This window comes from Symphalangus syndactylus, chromosome 2 (genome assembly GCF_028878055.3).
Source record: "Symphalangus syndactylus isolate Jambi chromosome 2, NHGRI_mSymSyn1-v2.1_pri, whole genome shotgun sequence".
Classification (NCBI taxonomy): domain Eukaryota; kingdom Metazoa; phylum Chordata; class Mammalia; order Primates; family Hylobatidae; genus Symphalangus; species Symphalangus syndactylus.
The window spans coordinates 140258594-140279530 of record NC_072424.2 but is presented as its reverse complement, the minus strand read 5'-3'; the positions used below and the strand labels follow the sequence as shown (position 1 = coordinate 140279530).

The window sequence follows — 20937 nt, the reverse complement described above, 5'->3', positions numbered from 1 at the left end:
AAAAAGAAAAAGAACACACAAAGCAATGGGGAATAAAATATTACATAATAAATGTCTTTGGGAAAATTGAGTAGCCATCTAGAAAATAGTTTTCTGAGATCTTCCCCATCATACTATGTACCCAGATGTTCTCAACCCCTAATTAAAGACTAATTAAATCAACCCCAGAACACTTAGAAGAATTAAATGGGAATCTTTCAAGTGATTACAATTTGCAATCTGAGAACTACAGCCTTAGATGTTTGCAACCCCCTCATTTGCATCATGAATAGGTTTCAGAGGTGCTGAGATCCTGACCCTCAACACTGGCAGGTGGGGAGGTAGACAGCAGGCAAGGTCCAGGAAGTCAAAAGCCCCTTAGGGAGGCCACAGGGGGAGCTAGAATAGGCACATTCAAGCACAGCAGGTGGCAGTATTAATAAAACCTTGATTGAGGTTTTAAGATTGATAGGATCTCTGACCCAGTACATCTACTTCAGAAATTGTATTTCAAGGAAATACTGTAAAATACAGAAAAAACTTTTTATATAAAGATACTCATTTCAACACTATGTATACACTAATAGTAAAAAGTTGAAAACAACCTAAGTGAAATACTAATTATGACAAATTCAAAGGATAGAATTTTATGAAGTCTTTTAAATGCTTATGAGCTTTCAATAACATGTAAAATATTAGCATATTAGAAGGAATCCATAAAATTCCATATAAAGTATAATTATACACATTGCAATCTATACAAACACACAGGTAGGTACATACACTCTATATACTCTCAAAAAATATATGCAATCAAAATAATTTTAAACATGTATATAATGAATAGAATTTACAACATAATTATTTATAGCAAAAAAAAAAAAAAGCAGAAAATAAGATTGAAAACCAAACTAGTTGGGAGCCTGGTCTCTCTTAGCCTTTGCACACTCCCCTAGGTCCTTCTCAACTGTTATATTTCACCAAACATGATTTCCTTCAGGAAACTTTCCTGGACTCAGACCCTTTCAGGTCGTCCAGCTCTGTGCTCTTATCATATTACACATTTTCTCTCTGCCAACTTATAAAAACAGCAGCTATCTTGCTCCCATCATAAAATAAACTGAGAACAATAACTAAAATATATACAACCTAAACATTCCTGTGAGCACTGTAAATTCCATTTCTAGATCAAATTGGACCACCGAAAGTCTACGTACATGTACTACAACAATTTAATATCAGGCAAAATCCAATTTGCCAAGATACATTTTAATAACATGTACTTAGCTCTCACTGAAATCTTTTGTGGATGGTATTTTCACTGCATTTCTTGCAAAGATAAAAATGTAGATATGGTATGTTGCATGTATTTAAAATGTGACACGACCAATTTCTCAGAGAGTTCAGTGTAGAGAAAGCTTCAGTTCCCTATAGGGATTGATGGGCTTCTCCTTTTGTGATAATAAGATGTGTATAATGTTCTCCTTTCAGCAACAGATGCCAAGAAGCTCAGAATTAAATTTCAACATCCATTGATAAATATACTGACTCTTATGAATGACAAAATTGATGCTTCTTTCCTTGAGCCCAAGCTTTCTACTTTAATTACATTTTATTTTATTATTTCATTGTTGTTTATTCTATTTCATTTCCAATCACTCCAATTTATTTTCCAAGTCATGTATCTTAATGTATATGTATTTCACTGTGAGCTAGTTGAAACTGGTTCAGGAACACATTATGAAGAAATACACAAATATGTTTGAGGTAATCATTTTTCTTCACAAAGTATGTAACTTTAAAAAGAGCAATAAAAGCCACTATTGAGAATGGAAAGGAAACTCACAGAGTGGGTAACTGTAGTTGCAATACATACAATACTAGACAAGTGCCTCATATCATTTAGAATATAGATGGAAAAAAGTACTACAAATAAACCAAATCAAGCCAAGAGTAAAACGGTCAAAAGTCTTAAAAAGACACTTCAATAAAGAGCATATCCAAATGGACAATAAATATCTGAAGAAGTTGTTAACTTCATTAGTCACAATAAAATTAATATTCAAATGACAAGGATATAACATTACATACCTACGGGAATACTTACAATGCAAAATGAAGAAAATATTAATTATTGGTGAGACTGTACCACAAACGGCACTCTCATATAGCGCTGGAAAGAGTTTAAATTTGAAAAATCAATTGGGAAAACAGCTTTAGTTTAGTTACTAAAGCCAAACATGCATGACTTAGGGTCCAGCAATTCCACTCCCAGAAATATGTCCTTGGTCATGCGTAGATATGTTCTCCAAAAAAAGTGTAAAAATTTTCCTAGCAGTGCTGTTTGTAACAGTTCTAAATTGGAGGTCACACAGATACCCATCGAGAAAGCGATGGATAAATAAATTATGGTATATCCAAGAAAATACTAGACAGGAATAAACATGAAGGATTTATTTACAACTATAGTTGTATGCAATAATGTGGGTGAATCTCACAAACAGAATGTTGATGAAAGAAACTGGACACAAAACAATTACATACTTTGTGATCCCATGTATAGAAGTGCAAAAATAGGTGAAACTAGTCTGTTGGCCAAAGTCAGAAGAAGGTTACCATGTGGGTATGTTGGGTAGTGACTAGAAAGAGACAGATGAGGTTTTTGGTGTCGGCAATATTTCTGGATCTGGGTGTTGGTTGCATCAGTGTGTTTGGTTTGATATTCACCAAGTGATTCACTTACAATATGTGAGAGAACTGTTGTAAGAAAAACCTAGAAATCTAGGTTCCAGTCCCTGCTCTATCCTTTAATAAGTATCTCTAAACAACCACAAAATATTAAATTGTTTGAGATTTATACATTAAGTGGAAAAACACAGTCTGCCCTGCCTTTTCATAAGATTGGTTGGAAAAGCCAAATAGAATGAAAATGACTAGCCCTATTATATATGAAAGAATAAATATATGACATTAAGTAATCAATCATTAACAAAGTTACTTGAAATAATAAAAACATAGCACTGATATATTATTTAAATTGGATAGGAATTCCTAAATTTGATAGGAAGACATTTGATATAATTAAGTATATAAAGGGTTATGTAACAATTCTCTGGCCATTTAGGGAAAATAAGTCAAAATTTATACCTTCCAAAATCAAAATGATTTAAGGTGAAGCAAACTTTCAAAATAAAAAATTAAAAGTAAAACAGAATCAAGGAAAAAAAGACTAAATTTTTTCTCATCATCTTAGACATGAAAAAGCTTTTCTAAGCCAAACCACTTCAACTTTTTTCAATGAACATGTATAACTTTTATAATACTGCACAAAACAGTTGCAAATTATTCTCATTTCTAGATTTCATATCTATATAACATCACTGGCATTTTCTTTGAAACCACTAATTTGAAGATGATTGTCTAATTATAGTATAAAATATAGTCTTTCATTAATTCAATGATCAAAATAAGATAAATAGCAGCTACTATGTGCCATAAATTTTTCTTGAGGTGAGGATGCAGCAATAGGTGAAATAAACCAACTTCCTGCCCTTTGGGGGCTTACTCTCTGGTAGAAGAAAAACACAGGCTCAACTAAATTAATATTAGAGGGAAAAATATAAAACAGGGAAGGGAGATGGGAGTGCTGGAGCAGGGATGGAAGGGATTGTTAAGGGTCTGAAGTTTAAAATAGAGTGGTCAGGAAGGGGCTCACTAAATAGCTAATTTTTAAACAGAAATTTGAAGCATCAAGAGATGAGTACACACAGGGTAAAATGCATTTCAGGCAAAGGAAACAGGAAGGGCAAAGGCGTGGCACTAAATGAGTTCTGGAGGCAGGGCCAACAGATTTGCATAAAGCAGCAAGGGTGGGCAGATCACACAGGGCCTTCCCAGTAGAGGAACCTTAGCTTTTACTCTGAGTGAGGCAGGGAGCCACCTGAGGGGTTGAGGTGACGAATGCTGTGATTCGGCCTTCTCGAGTTTTAAAGGGAGCTTCTGGGCTCCACAATTAGAGAGGACGGCTTAAAAAAATTCAAAATAGAGACAAATAACAATTATAACAAGAAAGTAGGAGAATATGAGATAAGAAGAAAGGGTAGAATTGCTTTCCTTCATTCATCAAATATTTATTGAATATACTGTTAGGTTCTGGTTAAGATTAAAAAATGACTTAGATGTGGATACTCCCCTCACAGAGAATTTACATAAGGAGATAAAACATGAGCAGAAATGACCATAATACAAAGTAGAACACAATGAATAAAGGATAACTTTCTATGTGGGTGACAGGAAGGGAGAATTAAAGAAGTCTTCTTAAAGCAGTGGGCATTTTGCTGGCCACAAAAATATAAGCTTCTTGACAGCATGTGTTCTGTCTTTTGCTGACTGCTAAATTCCTAGCATTTAAAACAGTGCTTTACACGTAGTCTGTGATCAATAGATATGTGTTACCTGACGATAGAATGAATTTGTATATGCAGATATGTAGGGAGAAGAGTGTTCGAGCAAAGGGAACAACATAAACAGAAACACAAAAATAAAGAATACGAGTTTATTTCCTGGGTTCAGATTGACTGAAGCAAATGAGAACAGTGGGAGATGAAATTTTAAAACACAGAGTGGGATTAGATCACAGAAGACCTTGCTGGCCCTGGGGAAGTATCTTGACTTTTTTTCTATAAGAATTGGGAAGCTCCAAAAGCTCTGAAAAGTAATAGCAGCAGAACATTGTACCGGAAAGATTAGTGTAATTGTACTGATAATTGATTGAGGGAGTCAACCAATTGATAGATGGATGATATTGTACAAACCTAGACAAAAGGTGATGAGGTCCCCTATTAGTTCATCACCACTTGGTCCCTTCATCATTAGTACTTCTCTAACAGAGACATCTGTTTATTTGTATTGTAATTATTTTACTTGTCTCTCTCCTTTTCTTCACTAATAATGTAGCCATTTAGCACTGGAGCTAGACACTTCTAAGTATTCCCCAATATTCCTTGGCTACAGTAATAAAACATTGTGAGTTTGAGCTGGACACAGAGCTACAAGTTAAAGACTACATGTCTCTTGCAACTAGCTGTGGCCATAAGACTAGGTTTTGGCAATGGATTTGAGCAGGAGTGAGGATTGCTGTTTCTGGGACATGCCCTCATAATGAAGCTGTTTGCTCTTCATTTCTTCCTGCCTCATTCTTGCAGATTGCTCCATACCCATTTTTCTCTCCTCCACCTGAAGTAGGTGTTGGAGATGATGCCCTTTTGGAATTACATAGCTTCCTTCATCCTTTTCCTGAGGAGACAGGTATGTGGGCTTGGGAGTTGCTTCATGGGTCAAGCTTTCACAGGCTTTTGCAAAAAGGGAAAATGTAGGTGTATTTATTACTGGGTTCTGGCCAGTTGGATGAGAATGAAAGTGGGGTGCTGTGTCTGGGTCATGCACAAAATGGGAAGCTCTCTGCTTCCACTTTCCTCCCTCTTGAGGGCAGGTATTTGACCCTGGTGGTCTTGAGCCCACCTTGTCTCAGGTGTCATTTTACAGGATGCAAAAAACAAACACGCTCCTACACCTCTGCACCTGCCTCACGGGGAAATGCTGCCCAACCTCCTGGGATTGCCTACAAACTTGAAACTCTATTATGAAAGAAACAACTTCCATCTTAATTAAGCTATTGTTATTTGGTCTGTGTTATAGCAGCCAAATTAATATTTTAATATATAATTTATAAATATTGATGATTACCACTATGTGTTAAATGAGCACATGACTGGTAAATATAAAACACACTATACATGTAAAGTATAGGTTGAACTATCCCTTATCTGAAATGCTTGGGACCAGAAGTGTTTTGGATTTGTTTTTGTTTTTTGTTCAAATTTGGAATACAGTCGTCCCTCAGTCTCCATGAGGAATAGATTCCAGGACCTCCTGCAGATACCAAAATCTGCAGATGCTCAAGTCCCTGATATAACATGGCATAGTATTTGTATATAACCTATACATTTCTACCTATATACTTTAAATCATGTCTATATTCCTTATAATATCTAAAACAATATAAACGCTCTGTAAATAGCTGCTATGCTCTATTGTTTAGGGAATAATGACTAAAAAAAAAAAATGTCTGTACGTGTTCAATACAGATAAAATTTTTATCCCAAACATTTCAATCCAAGGTTAGTTGAATCCATGGAGGCAGAATCTGTACAAAGAGCTGACTATATCTGTATTATATACTGATGGTCATGCCAGTTTTGAAAATCTGAATCCAAAATGCTCAAAAGAGAGTTTTCTTTGAGTGTAATGTCAGCACTCAAAAAGTTTTGTATTTTGGACCATTTCAGGTTTCAGACTTTTGGAATAGGAATACTCAATCTTTAATATTAAAAAAATTATTTATTCCATTTCCCTAAACTTTGAGCATAAAGCATCTATAGTCTTTTGAAAAGGAAAGCTGTAATAGAAAGCTTAGTCTGAAATCAACTTCTCTGTCACCATAACCCCGGGTCGATTTTCTACCTTGCTTCATGATAAGCTTGTTCAGCACAGAAAGTATCTGACAAGATGAAGACAACAAAATACTGGGTTACTAGTTTCTGGTCATGGGCTCTATCGCACCCCAAACAAGACCTTTAAAAGGAAAATGAACTATGAAATCTTCAAGTTGTGTATCTCTTATATCTCTTTATAGGCAAGCACTATAAAAATGTGAATTTGAATATTATTTGATTGCAGGACTTATGTGATGCTGTTTTCTTATAGAATGCAACAAAAATTTCATGGAAACAAAGTCTACTTTCTATTGAAGAACAATATTTGACATTGAGATTTTAAAAATTTTGCCATTTACATTTATCATTATTTTTTCAATAATTTTGCACTCTCATATCCAGATTGTTTAAATAAGCATTTCTGCTTGCACAGCCCATTTGATGAAACATATTTATGATCAAGTTCATGTACTTGTATCACTATTGCACTCAAAGAAATATCAGGAGTCTCTGTATAACTCCTTATGATATACACAATTCTTCATGTTTTATGTGGAAGAGCATTGGAATGGTGACTTATCTAACTGAAAAAGTGGTTTGGAGGGTGTTGGCTCTTGGAGCATGAGGTTGCAATTAAGAAATGCTGGAAATTGTCATACATATCCGGAATGAAAATACACCTTCAGAAAGAGATGAGGATATTTTCACCTTATAATGCTGAGAAGTCTATACTGATAAAGATAAAAATGGTGAAATGTAAATATTGGTTATGAAATTGAAAATTTTTATTTCCTGTTATTTTGTATAAACAGTATTGTCTAGCTTTCTTTTATCAAGTTTTGAATGTTGTTATTTTGGTTTTCCTCGGAGTACCAAGGGCAAGGACTTTGCTTTGCTAATCCCAAATCCCCAGAACTGTGCTAAACAAGCATTGGGTATAAAAAAAAAAAAAAAAAAAGAGAGAGAGAGAGAGAGTTGTTGACTGAATAAATAGATGAATGGATAAATAATGTTTGCATTTAAGAATTATGATTTCCAATGGCAAGAGAGGTATTGCTAGTACAAGATTTTCCCTTAGAACATAAAAAGAGAAGATAATGGATCTCAAATAAGTTGTTTAAAAGAAGCCTGCTTCATAATCAATGTTTTTTTTAAGTCATGTAGGCATACTTATTACATTTGGCAATACAGAAACATCAGATTTTGCAGAACTATCTCTTTAGGTGTAAGATTATATTAAAGAATTAATATGATACGAGAATTATGAATACAGGTTTAGGAAAAAACAGAAAAGAACCCCAACCAGTAAAAAAAAAAAATTGTGATATTAAAGTATAACATTAAAAAACACCAAAATTGTAAATATTGTGTAGAAGAAAAACTAAATGATTAACCTGAATGGTTATGATATTGCTGATGAATGCATCATCTTTACTCCTAGGAGAACCAATTTATGTGAAATTCCATGAAAAAGAATTAGTTACAACAAGCAGAATTTTAGTCTATTTCCAAGAATTTTAACTACTGTAAATCACCTGACACACTTCCCAATAATTAGGATATCGTTTTGCATAGCCACATGGGAACCTGGCCTGGAGGTCTATAGGTAATCTGTTTCATTCATGTATTTTAAGTATGTCATTTAGGAATAAGTTATAAGGTTTGCAACCTGTAAGCAAAGGAAATAATGTGACACTGGAAAACAACACTATTCATTTAACATAATGAATTGCCATGTAATAACTCAGATCTTCCTAGGGTGTAAATTATACAAATTTGAAAGCTGCCTTTATTATTTAATGCCTCATTCCCAAACAGGTGCTTACTCAGTAGCAAAATCTGCCTTAGCATACCAAGTGTAAAGCTATTTAACAAATAGGAAGGTTTAAAAAATATATACTATCATGCAGACAGATAAAATATTTGTATATATTTTTAATCTTTTTTCTCTAATGATACTTAGAATATTTTATTTTTATTACTACAAATAATAGAGATGAAATATGAATTGTATTAGTAGCAGAGATATATGAGCTAAAGCTTGTATTGTTTAAAGCGCATCATCTTAAAAGGCCTGTCAGGAAACAGTGTTCATATTAAGGTGGCTTTCAGTACTCTAACAAGATGACATCATTTTGTAAGAGACAAGTGTTGTTAGAGTAATAAATGCTAGGATATTCTAAAATTTCCTAGGTTGAAGAGAAGAAATTTCTCATTACAGATTATTTAATGAGTTTATGTTCCCAGTTGTACACCAGCTCATGTTAAATTTTGCAAGAGTTTATGATTTCTAAGAACTCACCTTCTATAAGGCCCTTTGCTGAGTGGGGCTAGTTAGGAATTAGTAAGTAAAGGGGACCTTTTTTCCCGTGTAAATAGCTTAAGAGTAATTTTGGGCGGTCCAGAAACCATGAGTTATCAGGAAGGTGCTTATAATTGGGCAGAGTATATCACTTGCCCAAGATTCTAACAACCTAGCCTGCCCCCCACACACTGTGGGGCACCGTCTGCTACTTGCCAAGTAATTGCCATTTTTGGCAAAGACCACCCAGGACATGGGCTCAGAGTCCATCCTAGGGCTGGCCAACCTCTGTAAATCTCGTGTCCCCTGATTCGGAGCGAGTGCATTTAATTCAGGAAGATCACTTACGACTGAGTTTTTCATCATGGCTTTGACTGTGAAGCCCTCAGAAACCAGGGAGTGAGGCTGGTGCACCGGGAGCGGCTGTTGGGCCAGCAGCTTGGTCCTCTTCGGCATCTTGTCTGGGCATTTGTTTAAGCTCAGGGTCTCTTTTTCTGCCACCATCTTCCTAGAAAATGTCTTGTTCTCATAAAAAGTGTAGTAAAAGATTCAGTGGGTTTTACGCATGTGAGCAGGAGGTCGGGAAAAAAATGTCAAAAGGCGCGTTAATGGTAGAAATTCAACCCCTCGTAGTGCCCAGGTTGATCCAGATGTTTGGCAGCTCCTAGGTGAAGGGAGTTTAGGGGAGGGGCGTGGCGGGAAGAGGGCAGGACCGTGGCTAGAGCGGTAACAAGCTTCCAAAAGTAAGCCTCTCGGTTGCTAAGCGACTGGTCAACACTGCCGGCGCATAGCCCCGCCCCCCGGTGTCGTAAGATTCCTAGGCCTGAAGCCGGAAAGGGCGGCGGTGTGGGGCTGGAGGCAGGAGGCGTGAGGAGAAACTACGCGTTAAAACTACGACTCCCAGCAGGCCCTGGGCTGCGTACCCTCTGCGCGTGCGTATTTCTAGGGCCGGGCGCGTGGGCGGGGAGGCTTGGAGGATTTAACCCAGGAGAGCCGCTGGTGGGAGGCGCAGGTTGGCGTCGCTGCGCGCCTAGGCCCCTTCCTGGCCTGCAGCCGCCACCTGCCCAGTGACCATGATAGGTACGTGGGTACCTGCCAGGTACAGCCTCTCTGCGCCGCCCCGCGCCCCGGTGTGGCGCCACGCCCCGCCTCGGCCGACCAGGACCCCCGGTGCTAACTGTCAATAACGGGGCCAAAGTGCCCGTGCCGTCCCTGGCCCGCGCCGCCGGGCTCCCCAGCTCAGCGACGCGGGTCCGGGGCCCCAGTGTGTGCGTTCCAAGCCCTCGCCCGCCCCTGCTCTGAGCGTTTCCATGAAGACCGCCTCGCCGGGGACGCCAGGCGGCCCCGCACCCCCGCTCCTCGCTCGCGGTCCCCCGTACCGTGTGGGGTGCCGAAGCCTTCGCCCCGCCGCCGCCCCTCGCCTTCGGGTCCCTGGCCGGTTGTCGTGCGGTTCAGGACCCATCGAGACCCACTCTCTGTGGGGCTCTTTCAGGAAACCCCAGCAAAGCATTAAACTCTAATGGAAGGCACCTGGTGAGGGTGGCTGGCTCCACAGAAACTCCTCCAGATGGATCTAAACTTCTTGCTCCCTCGGGTGTTTCCTTTTAAACTTCTTGTTGGAGGGCTGAGATGAAAGAAAAAAGAGTAAATAGTAGCTAAGATTACATCTATTGCCTTTTGCAAAATAACCTTTTTTTTTTTTTTTTTTATTGTAAAACACAGAACGACCGAGGTGCAATTTTGTGAACGAAACTTAGTGGCATCAGAGTTGTTCGTGAACACTTGATGTGTAAGATGAGCAAAGGTCCTCTCTTCCAGGGTTGTTGAGCCAAAAGTTACTTTAGGGGCTATCCCTGAAAATTAATGGAAATGCACCATATGTTTAAAAAACAGTGCTGTATGGGGTTTCATTATTGTAGAGGTTTCTCCAGGTTACGTATGGAGGGTTTAGTGAGCTTGTTTAGGGCTAATTCCTGAGGAGGGTCCCTTACAAAACACTTTTGATTGCAGTTAGTACGTTCGAAGTCAGATGTGGTCTGTCCAGAAGAAAGATGAGAGGTGGATTTATAAAATATAGGATCTTTATGCACTGAAAACACTTCTTACATTTGTTTTTATTTATGAAGTTATTGTTAAAATGTAAACATTCTGCCCATCAGTGGGAGAATCAAGCCAGCTAATTGGCATTGTCTTTGTCTCTGTGGTAAAACAAGAATGTTGTCCAACTTCCCTTTCTGGCATGGTCTGACTTTTGGTGAATGACTTGAAAGTTAAATTACGAAAAAAAATATTTTTTATAAGTCTTCTTGAGCCCTTTAAGTGACATTTACGTAAGATTCACTTGCAAGCACAAGTTTGAACTGAATCAGAAAGCCAAGTAGAAGAGATTTTCCAATATCCGTGCTGTCAGTAGTCCACAGGAGGAAAATAGCCTATACCTTATTTTGAAGACAGTTAAATAATTTTATTTTAATTTAACTTAATCTAGTGCACAGATAATTTTAAGAGAAACTTATTGTAAAGCTATATGAAGACAGGCACTTAAGATCTGAAGAACATTACTCAGTTATAAATTATTACCTAATAAGTGATTATATAAATAACTTTATTAGGATGAAGTGTTGTTTGGACAGTTCTGTTTTATCTGGAATTCTTCCAATAAGGAAGAAATATCTTTGGAGTTGATGATTAAACAGTTATCAATTACTGGTAATGACATGGAGAATATAAGGTTGGTTTTTAAAAGTGTTCTTTCTCTCACTCCAGCCATTGTTTTACATAGTGCAAATAAGTGTGCAGTACAACATAAATGATTAAATCCACGCCCGCTTTCCCTAGGAAATGTGCCTTACATATAAGATCATGGACAATGTGCAATAAATTATTCATCTAGTTGCATTGCCTAATTCTGAAATTAGACACACGTCTTCTTTTTTTTTTTTTTTTCCTGTTTTTGAGACAGGTTCTGGCACTGTCACTCAGGCCGTACTGCAGTGGCACCATCACAGCTCACTGCAGCCTCCAACTCCTGGGCTCAAGTGATCCTTCCATCTCAGCCTCCTGAGTAGCTGTGACTACGGTTGTGTGCCACCATGCCTGCCGATTTTTTTTTTGAGTTTTTGTAGAGATGGAGTTTCATCACGTTGCCCAGGCTAGTCTCAAACTCCTGGGCTCAAGCAATCCTCCCGCATTCGCCTCCGAAAGTGCTGGGATTAACAGGCGTGAGCCACCACGCCCAGCCTCATTAGCCACATTTCAGTAAACATCTGAATGGTCAGTTTGGGATTTGGGTGTGGTGAACAGTGCTAAAGGTAGGTGAAAGTGAAAACCATTAAAAGGAAGCCTTGGAGTGATGGGTTTTTTGTTTTTGTGACAAAAATTCAGAGCCAGGAAAGACATTATAGACTATCCAGTGATCAGTTGGAGATCAAAATGTAAATAGTATGTTTCTGGGATTTTCTGTTAAAGGTAAGAGTGCTTCTCAAAGCTTGCTCCTTTTAGGCCTACGCTTTCTCTAACTTTTACACTCACCTTGTTGCCGGATTCAGGAGGACGAGAGAGACCTCAGGTTGGAACAGGAGAATCTTTATTGAGTGTACTCAGGCCCAGCTGACTCACGTCCAAAAGACTGGGCCCAGAATAAAGACAGTACTTGACTTTTATACACACTTCACATAGGGGGTGGGCTAGCTTGAAGCAAGTTTACAGTGGCGTGAAAGCAGGGATACAGAGGCAGGACAAAGACAGAATTGCACATGACCATTGCCAAGCAACCCAGATGTTCGTTATCTAGGTTTGCCTGGGCACAGGCTTATCCTATAACCTTCACTATGGTGCACAGGCAGCTGTAGTTCAGGCCTACTCAGGCTTCTCATGACCTTAGTTGCACTTCTTAGATAAAACAGAATACTTGAAATCACTAGTTACAGAGAACCAGAGTCTATAAACTCATTCTATAAAACAAGGGAAAATTTGTTTTTCTTCTCCCTGTGTTGAGGGAGTGCTGGGAGAGTCTCCAGAGCACATTAGATAATATTATCAAGACTTTTCCTGGGTCTGGGCTGTGCCTGTTGCTGCTTCTGGGACAAGTTAGCCTAAAACAGGAAAACGTATTTCTCTTCCTTTTTAATTTTATTGTTCTTTAATTTCCCGCCTTAACCTTAATGCGAATAATATTCTGCCACTTTATTTAAATCCTGGCTTACTTTAAGGAGAAACGTAAAGATGGGTTTCCTGGTAGACTAGGAGTAAACAACTGACTGTGACGTCACTGCTAATGAAATGTACCTTCCTTTTACTTTCTCAAAAGCGAAGATTCCCTTATTGGCATGAGGACTGTTTCAAAAGTACTTACATTTCCCACCTGGATTGTGATTGATATGTTGAATGCCCTGACCCAGGCAGCTACAGAAACATAATTTAATTGAAGTCGGTTAAAAATTGTGCCTTTATGGAAAGTGTGGAGAAGGACTTCAGGATGATATAAAGCAGAATAGAAAAGCTTAAAAGAATTCAACTTAGAAAAATGTAATTTTTGGTACCTCTATTGAAAGTATATTTTGACTTTTTAAAAAATGAGCAATTCTTTGTCTTTAAAATGGAATGTTAGTGGTGATATTTGTGGTATGTTCTAAATGTTCTGTAGAACTGGATTTAGGTATTTGAGTAACAGCAAATGTTAGAGTGCATGGTTATATATACAACAAGGTTGTCAGTATTGAAATACACATTCAGTGTCTTAGACTTTTAAGAAGATTTTTGATTGACAAAAACCATTCATTGGAACATAGTCTCTTCTATACCTTGTTTCACTTAGCATCTCTTTGAGAATTTACATATCTGCATGTCCAGATCCACTCCACAGTGATTCCTGCCTAGTCTTTTATAGGATACACTAATTATGAAAATATTTACCAACAAATAAGCACTCATTAGGTTTACAGACAACTGTTGTCAGAAGTGTTTGTGGCCATATCTTTTTACTTGCACATGTAAGCATAGATGTAAAATAAAAATTGTATGACAATTTGAGTTAAAGAGTTTGTAGATTTTACATTTTCCTAGGTATTTCAAAATTTTTCTAAAATAAGTTGCCGTATTTTACAAGCCTATCCAAAGCCTCCACTAATACAACATGGTAGTAAAGAGCTGCCCTGCCCCTGTGGGCTGAAAATTACCAAAAGACGTCCTTCCCCAGACTGACTCAGCTTTCACTAGCAGAACGCCTCCTGGATCTCCAGTCCCCCACCTCTCTCTCACCCTAGGTGTAGCACCTTTCAGTGTACAAGCTGTGCAACTGTCCTTGGTGGCCCTGCCCTCCCTTTCAGTGTGTATAAGAGTGCCCATTTCCTCCCATGTGCCATCAGATATTTTTTGTTTTTGCCCTCTTGACAGATGAAAAACAGTATCTTTTAACTTTTCAAATTAATTTAGAAGAAAACTTCCCATTCTCATCTTATAATGTATTAGTTTTGCGAAAGCAGATCCAGTGATTCCAGCACCTGCTGTGTACCCTTAACTGCTCTAGGTGCCAGGGAAACGAGGGAACACAACAGAAAAAGTCCCTTGCTATCAGGAATGTACATTCCGACTTCACCATTTGCCTGTACATCTGCATATTTGTTTTCAAGCTTGTGTGCAGTGAATGTTAAAGTCTCAATTTATATTTCTAGTTGGATATACTGTGTACTGCCCTTTGTCCTGCCATTTTGATAAGCTGATGAAAACCAGCTCTATGCCTAAGTACCCCAAAGCTTCTGTTTATGATGAGGTAAAATTGTGTCAAAAATAGGCTCTACTAAAGTTTTGCATAGAAGATTTTATGTAATTATATAATAGTTCTTCCTTGGATCCAGAGGCTTTAAAATGACCCTTTGCCCTTTACAATTTTGGCCCTATTTCTGAGGATGTTTTTGAAGTCTGCATTTTTTGAAACCTCATAGTTTTATTGCCTGAAAATGATACAATGAAAGTACTTTTATTAAGATATGTAAATCCATTCCTACCTCCAAAGCTTCTTTGAAAAATGCAAAAAAAAAGAGTTCTTACTTCGAAATGCTTCATATTCATGAAAGCAGTTTTAATGCAAAATACTTTATTCTGTTAGCTTTTAGTTCTTTGATCAATGAAAATTGTTTCTTACCTGCTGTTTCTTCAGCCTTTAATTGTAGCCCAGTGCTTATTCAATGTTTCTGTTTTAATTTGCATTTAATGAGCTCATTTTAAATGTTTCTTCGTAGTAATCTGAATGGTTTCTCTCCCTCAATTTTGTAATATTAAAGAGACTTATGTGACAGTCGGCTGATTTATGTTGCAGCTCACCTCCCTGGCTTATTTACTTCATCCTGTAGGATAGAATCTTGGTTAAAAGGAATTACAGTAATAGGATTCTTTTCCCCCAGTAATTTCCTAATTACCTAGGACTCTTAACAGGTTAACTCAAATGTCTGTTTTTCACCAAATAAAAACCTTTTTTCCTTGAATGAATAGGTATTTATGATTATTATTTCAGTGTCATTTCTTTATACCATATGTATTAGGTGGTGCTGGGTAGGGGTGGGTACACATAGGTTGTATATGTCTATATATTGCCTGTGGGGAAGGTACATAGAAATGACCATTTCTTCCCAATGAGTTTGTGGCCTAGTTGGGCTGATTAGGCTTATATTGGTGGTATAGATTCCACCTTCACCACTACAGAAGAAGAGTAATTAGAAAGATGTATGTACGTATCAGCACACACACACATGCCTGCAACACGTGATTTTTCATGTTTCTTTTGCTCATGTGATTCTCATTGATCTGAATGCCCTTTCTGTTGTACATCCGAAAACTACTGTTCATCATTCAAGATCCAATTCCAATGGCACCAACTTTATATGAAATTTTCCATGTCACCTCTCACCCTCTTTTCAGTATGAGGCAATTAGCACCTCCTTTAGAGTCAGCCAACATTTTAGTAACTACCCTTCATCAGGTCCTTGTTCATAGTCTAGGAGGGGTACAGAAAAGTAAAGATTTACAAACCTGAAAGGTGGGTATCATGATACAGGTTTATACAAGGAAGTACTGGAAAACTCAGCCTATAGAGCTTGGAAGATCCAACTGTTTCCCAGTGGAGCCATTCCAGTTGTCCTGCAGGACAAGTAGGAGTTAATTAGGTGAAGGCGGCCTTCTACACAGGCATGGAGGGGAGAGAAGAGAATAGAATGAAAGATATCTGGTGAGGCTGGGAGGCACACCAGATAAGCTTTGTCAAGGAGGTGGGTTTAAAGTTGGTGATAGGGAGGAGTCACTGAACTGTTATCTACAAAAGAGCATTATGAACAGGTTGTATTTTAGAAAGATGTCTATGGCAGTAATAGAAAGTTATGAAATAGAACATTGTAGAAAATAGTTACACTAATGCCAACAAGTCCAGATAAAGTGTTAATAGAGGACTTCTCATGACCTTCGTTGTACTTCTTAGATAAAACAGAATACTTGAAATCACTAGTTACGAAGAACAAGCGTCTATAAACTCATTCCATAAAACAAAGGAAAGAGGTCCAGATAAAGTGTTAACAGAGGACAGTCTTCGACTGAGAATGGCAGGGTAATTGTGCAGTAGATGGCTTTTCTCAGGGTGGTGACATTGATTCGATATGTCATTACATCATCTCTGATTAAGGGCCGTATTTCTTTTTAAAAAGTTCTTATTTCTGTAGAATAGATTAATGTCTCTCATTGACAGGTGTTTTATTTCATGTTACTAAAGCTTTAAGTGTATTTGTATTCCAAAAATAGTGTCTCTCTCCTTCTTTGATATGTGGAACATGATGCTTAGGGTTCTATTTATAGTTTCTTCTCTGTGTGGAGAGAACAATGTTATCAGAGCTGTGGATACTGTGTCACCCAGAATAGTGCAGAGTTTCTTCCTCTTAGATAGCTGCATAACTCATATACGTAGGCACATACTAAGACCATCTATGGACAGATGTGTGTATTTTTAAGAGTGTTGATGGGTTCTTAATGATTTTCTCCAATTTACTTTTACTGTAAGACCTGAACAGAGGCCCCCATAAAGTTTCACGAGAGCCCTTTGGAGGAGAGAATGTTCAATAGTTAGCAGCCTCACCCATTTTGCACATCTCCACTCCTACCCTCATCAAATGAGGGGGAAAATTAGTGATTAGGGAGCTAATATTGGTGCCCTGATTGAGACATTTTTATTATTTATTTATGTAATTGTTGAATACACCAGTTACTCCTATTGTGAGATATTTTTGGAGTTTCAGTGCATAAATAAGATCTTGTGATGAAGCCCTTTGTGACTGCGTAGTCATTTTTAAAGCTTATTGTACCTGCAGAATAGATCCATTTTCCAGACCATGAAATGGCAAGACGTAGACACCTGAAACTTGCTCATATTAATAAAATGGAGAAATAGGAACATTTGTAATATCCGTGTTTCTAAGGTCAACCTTTAGTTTTTTGGGTTTGTTTTTTTTTTTTACATCTACCTGCACTCCGTCTTTTCTGTCCCCTCACTTTTTTTCTTTCCCACATTCCTTGATTTTCTCAGAAGCTGGAATTTAACATTTAATTCTTCAGCTCACAGGAGCAGCTGTTGTCTGAACAACGGGTGAGTTTCTTCCTTACTTGTTGCCACAGGGCTTGACTGTGGGTTGTAATGTTTCTGAGGGTTATCACAGGAGTGGCCTGACCAGCACAGACCAGGCTTCACCACAGCTCCTACTGGAGACATTCCCTAGATTGGGAATTGTCTGCAATGGAAATCTTTGTAGCCCCTGGCTCTGCATTTTCCTTTCAGGAAAATCCAGTCCTGATTACAATTTTTTTTTTTTTTTCCATTGAAACAAAGTTGAGGAATGATGAACTCTGGGCAGCTAGAGGATGGGGGCAAGTTAGGTTTGCTCCTTGGAGAATGAGACAGATTTAAGAATAATATTCCATGTGCCTTGGGTCTTCTCTCCACCCTTGAAATCCACCTCCTTTCTCCTGAAAGTCCTTTATCACTCTCTGGTGAGTTCCCAGAGTGTGAGAGGTACAGATTTAACACAAGTGAGGCCGCGTTCTCTGAGATGCTGCTTGTCTGGGCTGCTGACCACAGACAAGTGTAGACTGCATGAGACAGTTGATATTCACCAAAATTGTATAATTACATGTGACAATATCTAAAGATGTTTTTACATGAAGATGTCTGAATTCATAGGATTGGATGGGAAGTATATGTGTTTTGTTGGGCAGTCGATTTAGACATAATCATGTGATACAGAGAGTGATATTTCGTAGAGATCTGTTGTGGGCTTTCCACTCTTGTTCATTTAGGAATCTGTGAGATGCCCAACCCATGATTGGAATTTCTTCCTTTGTTCCTCTCTAGAGTTTTCTCTGTTATTCATTGTCCCTTTCTCGTGTGTGTGTGTGTGTGTGTGTGTGTGTGTGTGTGTGTGGCATCTGCCGTGTCTCACTACATGCAGAGCTTCTGTCATAGGTATTGACTTTTATGTCATCTCAATTTCAAAGAAGTCACCAAATAATCTTATTCTCAGTGTCTTGAGTTTTTTGTTTTTTTTTTTTTTGAGACGGAGTCTCGCTCTGTCACCCAGGCTGGAGTGCAGTGGCGCCCTCTCGGCTCACTGCAAGCTCCGCCTCCCGGGTTCACGCCATTCTCCTGCCTCAGCCTCTCCGAGTAGCTGGGACTACAGGCGCCCGCCACTACGCCCGGCTAATTTTTTTTTTTGTATTTTTAGTAGAGACAGGGTTTCACCGTGGTCTCGATCTCCTGACCTCGTGATCCGCCCGCCTCGGCCTCCCAAAGTGCTGGGATTACAAGCGTGAGCCACCGCGCCCGGCCTCAGTGTCTTGAGTTTTATACCAAGTCTCTGTGCTTGTTTTTCATGTTCTGGCAATTTCTGGGCATTGCTGTCCATTTTAGAAGTCTATTTTGTTTTGTGGGGGACAGTTCTGGAACAATTTTTTTTTTTTTTTTTTTTTTTTGAGATGGAGTCTCGCTGTGTCACCCAGGCTGGAGTGCAGTGGCGTGATCTTGGCTCACTAAGCTCTGCCTCCCGGGTTCACACCGTTCTACTGCCTCAGACTCCCGAGTAGCTGGGACTACAGGCGCCCGCCACCACGCCCGGCTAATTTTTTTTGTATTTTTAATACAGACGGGGTTTCACCGTGTTAGTCAGGATGGTCTTGATCTCCTGACCTCGTGATCTGCCTGTTTCGGCCTCCCAAAGTGCTGGGATTACAGGCATGAGCCACCGCGCCTGGCCTCTGGAATAATTTTTAATGGAGATTAAACATCTAAGAAGCTTTCATATTGGATCAAGACATAGTTGTCACAATTCTTTGTGTGTAAATTCATTAAAAGTTCCTTCTGGCTTTTGCAGCCAATTTAATCATTTTATGCTTAATAGAATGCAAGTTATACAGGTAAAGTCAGAGAGGGGATGGGGACGCTATTTGAGATGAAGTTTCTAGAAGTAATAAGATTTTTTTTTGTCTTAAAACAGTGATGATAGGATGATTAAGTGATCTAAGATGGACAAATATGTGTGAGTTCTTAATAATTGGGAAAGATATTTTTTAAAAAGTATTAATGTGACCATTTAGTTACCAAAACTGGAAACTAGATAGCATTAGGGGCCATTTGTATATGTAAAAATATCAGGAAGTATACCCCCAAATTATATCTTTGGGTTGTTGGATGTTTTATTTTATTATGATTTCTGTGTTTTTCAGATCTTCAGCATTGAGCGTATAATGTTTTGGAAATACTGAAAAGCAATGTGTTATAAACGCAATCAAGGACAAATGCATCATTGTAATACATTTAAAACGGATTCTACTTTTGTGTCAAATTATGTCAGATAAATTTTCAATGGTAGCATACTATGCTCATGTTCTGGTCATAAAAGTAGTGTTTTCAGGAAAACAAACATTAGAACCATAATTTCACTTTCTTTAATATTATACACTATTGGGGCATGGCCAGATTACTGTATTAGTTGTTGTATAGTTCCTGTTGTTGCTGTAACAAATTACCACAAGTTTAGTGGCTTTTAAACACAAATTTATTTTCTTACAGTTCTGGAGGCCCAAAGTCCAAAATGACAATTTTCTTTTTTTTTTTTTTTTTTTTTTTTTTTGAGACAGGGTCTCCCTCTGTCACTGAGACTGGAGTGCAGTGGCACAAACACAGCTCACTGCAACCTTGAATTCCTGGGCTCAACCTCCCGAATAGCTGGGACTATGGGTTGCATGCCAACCTGCCTGGTTAATTTTTTTATTTTTTATTTTTTATTTTTTGTAGAGACAGGATCTTGCTATGTTGCCCAGGCTAGTCTTGAACTCTTGGGCTCAAGTCATCTTCCCATCTCAGTCTCCCAAAGTTGTAGGATTACAGACGTAAGCCACTGTGCCCAGCCCCAAAGTGAGTAAAAGGGACCAAAATCAAGGTGTTAGCTGGGCTAGCCCCTTCTATTAATAGAAGCTCCTGTGGAGACTCCTCTTTCACTTCTGGAGGCTGCTGGCATTCCTTGGCTCCTGGCCACATCACTCCAGTCTCTGCTTCTGTGGTCACATTGCTTTCTCCTTTACTGCCATCAAATTTTGATCTGCCTTCCTCTTAAAAGAACACATGGGGTTACATTCAGGAGCCACCAGGATAGCCTCTTCATTTCCAGATCCTTAACTTAATCACACCTGCAAAGTCCCTTTTGTCATAGCAGAAAACAGTTATAGGTTTCAGGGACAAGGAGGTATTATTCAGCCCGCCACAGTTACCAGTAATGCTTCACCATTTGAACGTGTGGTTAGGTACTTCCTTATGAAGGAAGAATGACAGAGAGCTATGACTTGATTTTTGCCTGTTGTGAGGTCACTTAAAGGTAATGCAGTAGTGTTACACATGAGGAGTCTAGTGTGTGTGTGTGTGTGAGTGTGTGTGCACGCACGTGCGTGCGCAGGGGGATAGGGTGTATGGACTAGTTGATAAAGCTAGCCAAGGACATAACTCACTTTTCAAGGTAGTTTTCCCAGGTGGCAAAAGAAGGTGTGAATATTCTCCTGGACTCCCATAGTGCATTGCAGCTGGGTAATTTGATGTACCAGATTGCTAATTTGTATCCTGTAGAGAAGGGGAAGTTTTGT

The 20937-nt window shown here is 38.6% G+C and overlaps 2 protein-coding genes across 10 annotated transcripts in view; one reads left to right on the top strand and one right to left on the bottom strand.

Moving 5' to 3' along the window:
- PACRG (parkin coregulated) overlaps positions 1-9763 on the bottom strand; it is a 579878-nt gene extending 570115 nt beyond the window's left edge. For all 5 annotated transcript variants that reach the window (XR_010117108.1, XM_063623395.1, XM_055269133.2 and 2 more), the window contains exon 1: positions 9124-9763. Coding sequence is in view for 4 of the 5 variants with exons in the window: in XM_063623395.1 (XP_063479465.1) it covers positions 9124-9279 (156 nt within the window). In the remaining variant the exon portion in view is untranslated. The remainder of the gene's footprint in view (positions 1-9123) is intronic.
- Positions 9649-20937, top strand: part of PRKN (parkin RBR E3 ubiquitin protein ligase) — a 1390810-nt gene continuing 1379521 nt past the window's right edge. For 3 of the 5 annotated variants that reach the window (XM_055269111.2, XM_055269055.2, XM_055269039.2), the window contains exon 1: positions 9750-9855. In XM_055269111.2, coding sequence (XP_055125086.1) covers positions 9849-9855 — 7 coding nt within the window. In that variant the 5' untranslated portion in view covers positions 9750-9848. Of the gene's footprint in view, positions 9708-9749; positions 9856-11737; positions 16370-20937 lie in introns of those variants that run through there. The other 2 variants (XM_055269069.2, XM_055269079.2) reach the window with 2 other exon arrangements.